Source organism: Talpa europaea, assembly GCF_964194135.1.
Source record: "Talpa europaea genome assembly, chromosome: 3".
Classification (NCBI taxonomy): Eukaryota; Metazoa; Chordata; class Mammalia; order Eulipotyphla; family Talpidae; genus Talpa; species Talpa europaea.
The window spans coordinates 108,420,873-108,433,097 of record NC_140069.1 but is presented as its reverse complement, the minus strand read 5'-3'; the positions used below and the strand labels follow the sequence as shown (position 1 = coordinate 108,433,097).

At 37.0% G+C, this 12,225-nt stretch overlaps 1 protein-coding gene across 1 annotated transcript; it reads left to right on the top strand.

Annotated features, from left to right (window-relative positions):
• Positions 1-3,298: 3,298 nt before the first annotated feature.
• LOC311168317 (large ribosomal subunit protein uL11) lies at positions 3,299-4,475 on the top strand. The gene has a single exon (XM_084229698.1). The coding sequence runs from the start codon at positions 3,941-3,943 to the stop codon at positions 4,436-4,438; it is 498 nt and encodes a 165-aa protein (XP_084085824.1). The 5' UTR covers positions 3,299-3,940; the 3' UTR covers positions 4,439-4,475.
• Positions 4,476-12,225: the final 7,750 nt, after the last annotated feature.

The window sequence follows — 12,225 nt, the reverse complement described above, 5'->3', positions numbered from 1 at the left end:
GTTCATTTAAATGGATTAGAAAATTCAAAGACCCAAATGTAAGTGGGCAAAAGACACAAATAGGCAAATATCACATAAAAGGCAATATTACAGGGCCTCCCCTGGTGGCGCAGTAGTTTAGCGCTAGGCTGCGAGGCTGCTCACAGCCTCTGCAGCGCCGGTTCGTTCCCCGCCGCCAGCGAGGGTCCCCCCCCCCCACATACACACAAAAAAGACAATATTACATTGATCAGGAAAGGTAGAATGAAGTGTTTGTTCTGACTAACAAAGGAAAGCAAATTAAAATACCATTCTTTAAAATAAGACTATCAAGTGTTCACATAAGTGAAGTGAAGTATATGAGAGGTCGAAATTCTAAAACAGAAAAGGAAGCATGGTAGCAATATATACCTTAAAGAAGTCTAAGACGTTCGACTCACCAATTCAGTTTAAGGAAATCTGGCCTAAAGAAATATCTTTAGTAAAATTAAGGAACAAAGATGTTCTATGCTGCTTTTGCTGATAACAGTGCAAATAAAATGACCTAAATCATTAACCATATATGAAAGACTAAGTAACTTACAATGCATTCATTTAAAGAAAGTATAATAGGGCCTCCCCCATGGCGCAGCGGTTGAGCGCTGGGTTGCAAAGCTGCCCGCAGCCTCTGCAGCGCTGGCTCGATCCCCGCCACAGGCGAGGGTCCCACATGGCGCGCAGACCTCTCCTGCCACCCGCTCCTCCCCTCAGCAGTGTGTTTCGTCAGTTTGCTCTCTGCTCTGGCTCTGGTGAAGTCTCTCACCCTCCCGCGCTTCTGACTGTACCCAGTGCTTGTATAAATAAATAAATCTTTAAAAAAAAGTATAATAAAAAATATGCTGACAAAGAGTTTGTAGTAGCATTGGAAAAATGTATTAATGTGCAAGGAAAAGGGGCAGGCGGAAATTGTGACAGCTTGATATTCACTATGTAGAGCAAGTTGTTATATTTAGAAAGAAACATCTTCAAACATGAAGAGTGGTTATTTTTTAGTGTTGAAAGTTAAGTGAGTTCTTTAAACTATTATATATATTTTAAATTTCCTGTTTTAAAAGTGCATTACTTTTGCAATTAAAAAAATGAAGTTTGTACAAGTGTGGGGAAGGGAAAAGAAAAAGTCCAGGATTCAGGGTATTTTTATCTGTTTCTCAATGCGATTTGTGTTTTGTTTGCTAAGGTGCTAAGTCACTTTTAGTGAAGAACAAAATGAACTGGCGAAAACAAACAACATTGCAAACTCCCAGGATTCTACTTTACTTCAAAAATACTAATATTTCTGAAAATTTTCTTCTGTATGTTTCTAAGGAAAGAAAGAGGTACAGTAGAGGGAAATGGACTTTAAGTGATAAGAAAATATGGTAGATTGAAATAACTGGATTCTGGCTTTGGTTTTGTCATCTGTCTGTGTAACTTGGGTACATTTTATCCACTTTCTACTTCCATTTCAACCTTGGAGTCATGGAGATCAAAAGCCTGGAATTCTTTTCCTGTCTAGCCATCACATTTCTCTATCTGAGAAAGATAATAAAGAGGAAGGAAGGCAAAATAATGACTTTATTGTAATTCCTCTGAAGAGTGGTTAATGAGAGTAGGAATCTGGTCCCCTTTTTTATGCTGTATAGCTACTGACTAATACAAAGCACAGTATAGACAGTATTCAATTTCTGCTGTTGAATGGACTTGGAAAAATTCCCATTAACAACATAATTTCACATTTTTAAAGCATAGCCAAACAAATATAGATGGCTTAGCTGGAGCAATTCTTTCTTTTTTGATTGTTCTTTTCTTTACAAATCATTTATACTGAGCACTAACTATGTGGCAGATAGTCTGCTAGATATGGACAAAACTAAGATAAATAGGCCCAAAGTCCCTGAAATTGTGTGTATTTATGTTTTCAAGGGTGAAAATCATTAACATCATTTTACTATACAAGTGATTATTTTGTTTTTACAAACAGATCGTTGTGCCTAAAATGCCCACTGTTCTTCTCAAAGTAAATACTATGAATCAATTTCAATGTCCTCACAAAATAAAGTAGTTTTAACTTTCTATTTTTGATTTTGTCTTTAGAATCTATTGAAATAGGCTTTGAGTGTCCTCAATAGTAGCAAATTTTGCCTTTTACTGATAAATTTAAGCTTCTGAAACAAGAGACAACTTAGCATTGCAGTGAAGAACGTAAGCTTTAGCACTAAATTGAGTTTAAGTCCTGGTTATTTGATATTAGACTATTTTTAAAGCTTTTCTTTTTTATTTGTTTAATTTTACCTCTTTATTTTTTCACAATCTAGGATTTCTTCTCTCAGGGGTGGTCCCTATAATTTTCCCACAACCAAAGCACGATAGTCCTCCACCATAGTCCATTGTATTCCCTCTCCCTGCTTTTCTCCTCTCCCTCTCTCTCCCCAGCCCCTGCTGAATGACCCAGATCTATAGTCTGCTTTTAAGGTACATCTTAAAGTTTGTCTTTGATATTGAACTTTATTTATTCTCTGTGCAAGTGAAATTCATTTGTAAAATGACTCAGTAAATGTAAAGAAGTTTGCTGAATTCCTGAAAGTTTATTTCTGTTGTTCTGTTGTTATTACTGAAACTAGTGAGGAACTTAATTGAGAGAAATTTCAGTAAAATATAAACTATGGCTGTAAAGTATTAAGTGCAGTTTTCTTATATGTTTAGTAAATTTATTCTGAAGATTATTACTGAAGGTAAATTTCTTTAAGCTTCAATACTTATTTGATTGGCTCGATCCTTGTATATATATCCATTTAATCATTTTCTTACTTTATAGTGAAACCTTTTGCCCTCAGAGTTTAACACTGAGGAGTTCCTAACATCATAATAACAACATCACTCTATGTAGTTTTTGAATTTGCAGAGATCATAAAAAAGGTTATTTCCTTTTCAGTTTTTAATTGCTTTATGATTCATTGACTTTGAACATGCCTAATCTTAAATGAACTCTCTCCTGGGAACAAGGTCAACTCAGTTCAAAGGACTGATGTTCTCTCACTTTTTTTTTTTTAAAGGCTTGTATTATTTCAAAAGACAAATCTACTTAGACAATGCATACTTTGTTTGATCTGTTTCTAAAGTTGTAGCTTAAATTAGAGAATGTTTCATTTCAAGTTTGTATTAGGAATTCACTCATTCATTCATTCATTCAACAATATTGAGAACCTAAGTTATGTCATGTGCTAGTCTAGATTCTTGGCATACACTCATGATCAAAACAAGCAGAAAACTCTGGCCAGTAGAACTTATATTTGGTGGTGAGGGCAGGTAGATTGAAAAATTTTTTTTAAAGTAAGTATATTGGGCCTCCCTGGTGGCGCAGCGGTTGAGCGCTGGGTTGTGAAGCTGCCCGCAGCCTCTGCGGCGCCGGTTCGATCCCCGGCTGCTCCCCGGCCACTGGAGGAGGGTCCCACATGGCGCAGACCTCTCCTGTCGCCCGCTGCACCCCTCAGCAGTGTACTTCAGTCCCTCTGCCTGCTCTGCTTCCTGCTCTGGCTCTGGTGAATTCTCTCACCCTCCCGTGCTTCTGACTGTACCCAGTGCATGTATAAACAAACAAACAAATAAATAAATAAAATAAAAAACATGCCTCTATATAAAAAAAATGTAAAATGCCATTTAAAAAAAAAGTAGGTTTATTAAGTAAGTAGTATATTGAGGTAGAAAATGCTATGGGAGAAACAAGAGAAAGAGACTGGGTGTGCTAGTTGGGGAAAAATTGCAATTTTCAGTAGGATGACCAGGGTAGACATTTTTGAGCCAAGACAGGATAGAGCTAAGGAAAGTTTTAGTGGTTCCATTAAGATTTTGAAAATCCTTTCGGCTTTCGGCTCGGAGGAGGCCAAGGTGCAACTTTCTTCGGTCGTCCCGAATCCGGGTTCATCCGACACCAGCCGCCTCCGCCATGCCGCCTAAGTTCGATCCCAACGAAGTCAAAGTCGTGTACCTGCGGTGCACCGGGGGGGAAGTCGGTGCCACGTCTGCCCTGGCCCCCAAGATTGGACCCCTGGGTCTGTCTCCAAAAAAAGTTGGTGATGACATTGCCAAGGCAACTGGTGATTGGAAGGGGCTGAGGATAACAGTGAAACTCACCATTCAAAACAGACAGGCCCAGATTGAGGTGGTACCTTCAGCCTCTGCCCTCATCATCAAAGCGCTTAAGGAACCACCGAGGGACAGGAAGAAGCAGAAGAACATTAAGCACAGTGGGAATATCACGTTCGACGAGATTGTCAGCATAGCTCGGCAGATGCGGCACCGATCTTTAGCTAGAGAACTCTCTGGCACCATTAAAGAGATCCTCGGTACCGCCCAGTCCGTGGGCTGCAACGTTGATGGCCGCCACCCTCACGACATCATCGATGACATCAACAGCGGCGCAGTGGAGTGCCCTGCTAGTTAAGAAAAATCAAGGAAAATCACAATAAAGGATCATTTGACAGTGGAAAAAAAAAAGATTTTGAAAATCCTTGAATATTAATACTTTTACAATTATTTCTGTAAAATAATTTTTATTGTAGGGTAATTTTCATGCTCCTGTGGCTTTCTCTAGGTTTAAACTTGTAAGAGAATGTCATCTTTTGCAGTACTTTCAATACACTGTGTCTCTCAAATGCTAAGGAACTTGACCTAAGCTATATAATCAGTAAGAAAAAAAAGTCAGGTAACAACATAGGTTTTCTGACACTGCCTTTGCTATTCTTTCTGTCATGTTGAAAGAGGATTCTAATAGGAGGTTAGATTGGGTAGTGTGGGATACATGTTGGAGATAATCATATTCTCTTCACTTTTGTATAAAATTTTGTTCATCTTGATTTTATTTTTGCCCTTGATCAAACTTGCCTGTTTTAATTACCATCCTTCAGGATGCAGGAGAACTATAGGTTCTGAGTATCTTTTTCTATTTGCCTGAGTAGTATCTACAATCCAATTATTCAAGATTCTAAAGCCAACCAACTGGCCCAAGGTTTATTCTATTGTACAAAGCTTGAAAAAAAAGGATAAAAGAAATTAAAAACTTGTATTTTTTGTTATAATTAATATAAAAGTATTAAAATACCTGAAATGATATTAACATGGAAAATGAGGGGATGATGGTAGCTACGGTAATGTAAAAAATTACAAAACAATTTTTGCACATAGACTTAAATTTATTGTGTGACCTTTTCTTGAGACATGGATGAATTGCGATTCTTATCTTTAGTTGATTTCCCTTGCGTTAGTTCCAGCTAGGTATTCTGTAATTCTGCCAAATATTTGACTGTATTGTCTCTACTGCTTGCAATAGCACACTGTGACCTTGTAGCTGTTGTGTTCCTTCTAATTGGTAAGTCATACATCAGTATTCCTTTCTAGTTCTGACAATTTAGTTTGCAATTGATATTTTTCTATTAGTTCTACCTTTGTTCCTTTTCTTTTATTTGATTACTATGTGTTAAAATCAAATTATGCTCACACAAGCCTAGTATATTATCCTTTTTCCATTTCATCACAAGGCAAAATCAAACTGTCTTACTCTTCTGTACACAAGTTTTCCTCATTCTCCATCATTTTGGTTAAAGGCAGTAAAGTCTAAAGATCACACTGTGGAAATTGCCACCAGGATAGCACTATCATCTCACATTAAGCACTGAGCTCTTCTTGATCCTGTCTCCAAATTGGCCTGTTTTTTAGAATTCAAGTCTAAGTAAACAACACCACCATTTACTTTTTATCAGAAACCTAAGGGGAAGGGAGGAGTCATGCCTGACACCCTCTTCTCCCTTACCTTCTCTGTCCAATCAGATCCATCTTCAAAATGATAGCAATAACCTTGTGCAAACTGCTCTTCTCTCTTACTATTAATTGACCAGCACTACCTAATTAGTTTCTCCACATCCATTGCACAGCCTCTCTTACTGGCATTCAAAATAGTAGCCAAATTTATGAAAATGCACATATGACCAAGTCATACCCCTAGTAAAATTTGCAAAAGCTTTCCCTTGATCTCAGGTTCAGCTCCAAAGGCACTCCAGCATCTGTTTTTCTCCTCATCTATCTAGCCTTAGGCTACTTCACTCCTTGCTCACTTAAAATCCAGCCACAAGTTTACTTCTAGTTTGATGCCTTTATGATCAGAAAAGATTGCTGGTATGATTTTAATCTTAACGTATCTATTGATGTTTGTCTTGTGGCCCTGTATGTGAGAGGAGCAATCAAGCATTGTACAAAAATGAACAATGATGTAAAATATATATATATTAAAATAAATAGAATAAAATAAATAAATATAAAGTATATTAAAAGACAAAATGATATATATATATTTAAAAAATAAATAAAATCCAGCCATATTAACCTTTAGTCAGAGCCTTGGAGCTTTGCCGTGCTTTGTTTCCCTACTGTCAGACCTCTCGGCCCTCTACTGCCTATTAAAATTGCCCAACATGTGCTTGCATGTACACACACACACACACACACACATCATCATCATCCTCATCCTCCTCTTCATCATCATCACCTGACTAGTAATTTTTCATTCTGGCTTAGTTTAAAAGCTACTTTCTTAGGAAATGTTTCCTATGCTACCAGCAAATCATCTTTACTGAAGAAAATAAAAAGATATCATATAACTTGGAAATTTGGGGGAGACTGATGTGATCAAATTTGTGAACAATATTGGAAGGAGTTCCCTGCTCTTTGCCACCACATACTGTGCTCTGGCAATATGATGCCCCAGGTCATACATTATTATTTTTTTTAATTTAGCATAATGCAGATGGTTCCATTAGAGATAAGAATTTCATAACAACAAAATATATCGTATTTATTGAGCAATTGCATTGCGCATTATAGGTATAAAGAGAAATGATCAAGTCCTTGCCCTTAAAGAACTCCTAATGCATTTGAGGAAAGAAATTAAAATTAATGACTAACATTTATTGAACTCTGAGTCATGTGCTTCCTCACTTAATCCTTAATCCTGACCCAAGAAGGGCTATGACTATATTTATTTTAAAGAAGAGAATCTAAGAGATCATGAAGTTTAAAAGCTGTGTAATATAATACAATCAGTAAATGGCAGATGGAAATTTGGATCCAGGATCCCATACAGAAATTTGAACTCAAATCCACATTTTTAACCACTTCTCTAAGTTTCTTTAGGTTTAGAACATTATATATATAAAAAGCAGAACTGAGCTTTTTTAGCCAGCTAGTATTCTATGTAAGAATAGAACAATCTTTTTTTTTTTTTGAGTCTATAGTACCAGTTTTTCCCCCAGATTAAATAAATTACAAAAGTTAATGCTAAATTCAGCTATGCTAGGGTTTGAGAAAACGAATATTTGAAGTACATTGTTTTGTTGTTGGAAGGAAACTTAAAATGGTCTCCACCTATGTCCCAAGGAATTAAATGAACTTCATGAAGACTTTAAGCCAAACTGAATTGGTAATTGTTACATCTTTTCAACAGTTTCTTAATAGTAAAATTAGACCTGTTAAAACTAATGAGGTGAAGTATGTCTGAATGGATTGATAAGTAGATTTCAGACATAGGTTTCAGATAACATGGCTTCAGAGTAGCCTTGGCACATGGGAAGATTTGCAATTAAATCCAGAAAGGTGTTGTCATAGTTCCTATGTTTGAAATGTTGGTGAGAGTGAGTTTTAGTAACTGCTGTCAGTTTGGGAGTGATGTCCTGAAATCTTAGTCTAGATGTACAAGTACACGTATTCCATGTTTTCATGAATAGAGGCTAAAAGAGTGTCTCATATGCTGATTTTAGGATCAAGAAGGACTACAGGTGTCCTGTTTTAGTGGCTTCATGATGAAACAAGGACAGATAAGAAACAAAATTCTGTAGGATTTATCCCTAGTGGATGTAGATGTCAGTTTGCTCAAGATATCTCTTCTAGAGCCTGTTAGCGTAATGCTAGCATTATGTTAGAGCTCAAAAAGAAGGTATAAAGGCATTGCTAACCTCTATGACAATGAGAAAATGCTGCAAGAATTTCAATCTTACAATTAAACTTGATGGAAATGTCCCAAGTCTGCTCTGATGAGACAGTCTAAAAGGTACAAAAATTATATCCAAAAATAATTATTAGTATATGGGTAACATTAATATAATTATTAATAATATACATTATTTCAATGAATATCTTAACCTTCTAGATATTGTAGAGGATGCACCAATTTATATTCCCACTAACAGAATACTGTTTCTTTTTCTCCACATCCTCATCAACATTTGTGGTTTCCTCTCTTTTTTCTGTAGGCCGTTCTCACGGAGGGGAGGTGATATCTCACTGTAGTTTCGATTTGCATTTTCCTCATAATGAGTGATGTTGAGCATGTTTTCATGTGTCTATCTGCCTCTAAATGTCTTTCCTGGAGAAGCATCAATATCTTTTGCCCATTTTTTTTAAAGATTCATTCATCTATGCATACAAGAACTGGGGTACAGGCCAGAGGCGTGGGTGGTGAGAGGACACACCAGAGAGAGTGGGAAACATAACAGGCAGACTAAAACACATTGCTGAGGGGAGCAGTGGGCAAGCCAGGAGAGGTCCACTGTGCCATGTGGGTAGCTCCCTGGTCGGGGAACAAATGCCCATTTTTTTTTTTTGATTGTGTTTGTTATTGTTAGGTTGTATGAATTCTTTACATATTTTGGAAATTCACTCCTTATTGGACAGTTGATGGTCAAATATCTTCTCCCAGTCTATAGGTTGATTTTTTTTTTGTGGTGGTTTCTTTCACTGTTTAAAAACTTTTTAGTTTGATATAGTCCTATTTGTTAATTTTTGCTCATGTTTCCTTTCCCAGCTCTGAAGCTGATATACAAGAGTGCATTACCAATATTTCTTTCTATGCATTTTATGGTTTTGGGGATTATATTCAAGTCTTTAATCTACTTTTAATTAATTTTTGCATATGAAACTAGATAATGATGTTGTTAACATATTTTTGTATGTGGCTCTCCATCAATTAATTGTTTTTTTATATATATTTTAAAGTTATATTTATTTATTTATACAAGAACCAGGGTACAGGCCAGATACATGGGGGTGAGAGGATTCAGCAGAGACAGAGCTGGGAACAGAACAGGCAGATTGACGAAATACACTGCTGAGGGGAGCTGTGGGTGCAACAGGAGAGGTCTCCCGCGCCATGTGGGACCCTTGCCGGCAGGCCAGGATTGAACTGGTGCTGCAGAGGCTGCTGACAGCTTCACAACACTGGGCTCAACTGCCTGCACCACCAGGGGCGGCCCAGATTTTTATATTTTTCTTCTCTCTCCTTTTTTCTTTTTTTTTTCTTTTCTTTTTTTTTTAAAGCATGAAGTCACACTGCAGAGTGAGTTTTTTTATTTTATTTTATTTTTTTTAAAGAGGCATGAATTTTTATTTATTTATTTGTTTGTTTGTTTATACATGCACTGGGTACAGTCAGAAGCGTGGGAGGGTGAGAGAATTCACCAGAGCCAGAGCGGGGAGCAGAGCAGACAGAAGGACCGAAGTATACTGCTGAGGGGAGCAGCGGGCGGCAGGAGAGGTCTGCGCGCCATGTGGGACCCTCCTGCGGTGGCTGGGGAGCAGCCGGGAATCGAACCGGCGCCGCAGAGGCCGCAGAGGCTTCGCAACCCAGCGCTCAACTGCTGCGCCACCGGGGAGGCCCTCTCTCTCCTTTTTTCTTATTTTGCAATATATTTTTCCAGAGATAACTGAATTAAAGTTCAGTAACTTTATTGAAAAATTCTTCCTCAGATACAAAGTCTAAATATCAAAAATCGGATTTAAAAAAAGGAAATAACCAGCTTTGGAAGCCTTATTCCTTTTTATTAACCTATACAGACTTGACTGTTAAATTCTCCTTGGAGTCATGATAATATTTGATATCTTCTACTTATTTGCTCCTCTGTTTAGCCAAATTACTTTAAGTATTTTAATACTTTTTTTAATACTTTTTTTAATTTTATTAATTCTCTACCCAAACTCCCTCGCCCCTCCCCCAATTATAATATGATGACAGGACAAATACATGACTGAAATTTATGTACTGTTGCTTACAACATTTCCTAATTTATAGCATTTCAGAGTTCATGCATGACCTTGCATTACAAGGCATACGATCAAAATAAAGATATTCTTCAAGGTAAATGTTCATTGAATAAGAAGAGTGATGCAATCTAAAATAAAACAAACTCAAATATGTTAAAATAGAGACTGTTTTGGTATTTACAATAATTTCTATTGTTTTTATCTGCTATTATTTGTTTCCTGTTTTCTGCTAAACTATAAATTTGTTAAGGAAGGAGCTCTGTCTATCTTGTCCACTTGTATAATCCCCAAAAAGTTTGCACCCAGAGTAGGACTTAATCCATATTGGTTGAATTAATGAATAAGATTTCACTGTGTTTAGTCCACTGAGAGTAAACGAGAGAACTAGGAGTGAAGAAAGGAAACATCAGGAATTACTCCAAAATAATCTACCTGCACCTTGCCTCTGATGACAATCCCCTCCCATCTAAATTTCATCGTACCAGTAGACCTCTCTAAAGTCGCTAGAAAACAAGCCTAACCTAACACCTTCCTGACTAAAAGGTTTCAATGACTTTCAACTTCTTAAATAGAATGGTTCAGACTCCTAGCACATAAAGGCTTCCAAATTCTGGGCTTTTCTTACCTTTTTCAATCTTCTCTCCTGCCACCTTTTACTCTAGTTTTACTAACCAATTGCAGCTCCAATATCTGTTTTTTCCAGACTATTACTGTCCTTTCTGCTTGGAAATCCTGTGGCTACCTACTCTCTGCTTCTGAAATCCAGTAGCTACTTACTCAGCAAGTCTTTTCCTATCTTTGACACTGATGTAAAACTAGTCACTTCCCCTTTTATGTTCTAAAATATAATGCATGAGGTTTCATTATGAACATATGTATCATTGTGTTGTAATGATCGGTTTGCATATTTACACCTTCTACTAGTCTGTGAACACTTTGAGAGGTTGTCTTACTAATTTTTTTTTAACTTCAACAAAATGCCTAGAATATAATGTGTTCAGTAAGTATTGGGTGAACAAACAAAAGGAAGCTAAAGTAGGAAAAGAAAATTGAGAATAGTTTCATTGATTCAAGAAAAGTAATCAAAAACCTCCTATTGGCACACCTTGGAGATTTTGTGGGTTCAATTGTACACCATTGCAGTAAAGCTAATATCACAATAAAATGAGTTATACAAATTTTTGCTTTCCCGGTGCATACAAAAGTTATTTTTACATTATACTGTAATCTATTAAGTGTGCAATAACATTATGTCTAAAAAATGTACATACTTTAATTAAAGCATAATTTACATTGACAATCTGTTGTATAGTGTAGCCACCTTCATCAATTATCTTAGATGTTTTTATATACAATACTTTGAAATTTAATAGTAACAAATTTATTTAAGATTATATTAATATTATAATATTATATTTAATACAATATATCATTTTTATATCCCACACATAGATAATTATTAAATCATTCCATTAATGATGAGCTTCTGGGCAACTTTCCAATTTTTGGTTATTAATGAACACTTTCGATCATTTTTCTTTGAAAAATAAGGCTATAAAACCTGGAAGTAGATATTTTCCCTTAAAGTGTTGCTAGATCTTCTGACTAACTTGCTGCACCTTCTCCATCAGCACTTGCTACTTTATTTCACAATTTTTTTTTAAAGATTTATTTATTTATTTTATTTATACAAGCACTGGATACAGTCAGAAGCGTGGGAGGGTGAGAGAATTCACCAGAGGCAGAGCGGGGAGCAGAGCAGGCAGAAAGACAGAAGTACACTGCTGAGTGGAGCAGCGGGCGGCAGGAGAGGTCTGCGTGCCATGCAGAACCCTCCTCCCGTGGCCAGGGAGCAGCCAGGGATCGAACCGGCACTGCAGAGGCTGCGGGCAGCTTCGCAACCCAGTGCTCAAGCGCTGGGCCACCGGGGAGGCCCTCATTTCACAATTTTATGTAATGAAATGGTTTATTTCCTTAAACTTCATGAACCACCCTCTGCTACCTATAAACTCTTCTTCTGCAGCCTTCCACCTCTCCCTGCCTTCACAGACCTAAAGAGAATAAAGGATTTTGTTCTGGATTCAGCTCTGGCTTGAAGGAATGATCTGACAGGTTAGATCTATCCAGACCACTAAAATTTCCTCT

Bases quoted from the DNA above. Each gene is read 5' to 3' on its own strand.
- LOC311168317 (XM_084229698.1), top strand. From the start codon at position 3,941: ATGCCGCCTAAGTTCGATCCCAACGAAGTCAAAGTCGTGTACCTGCGG.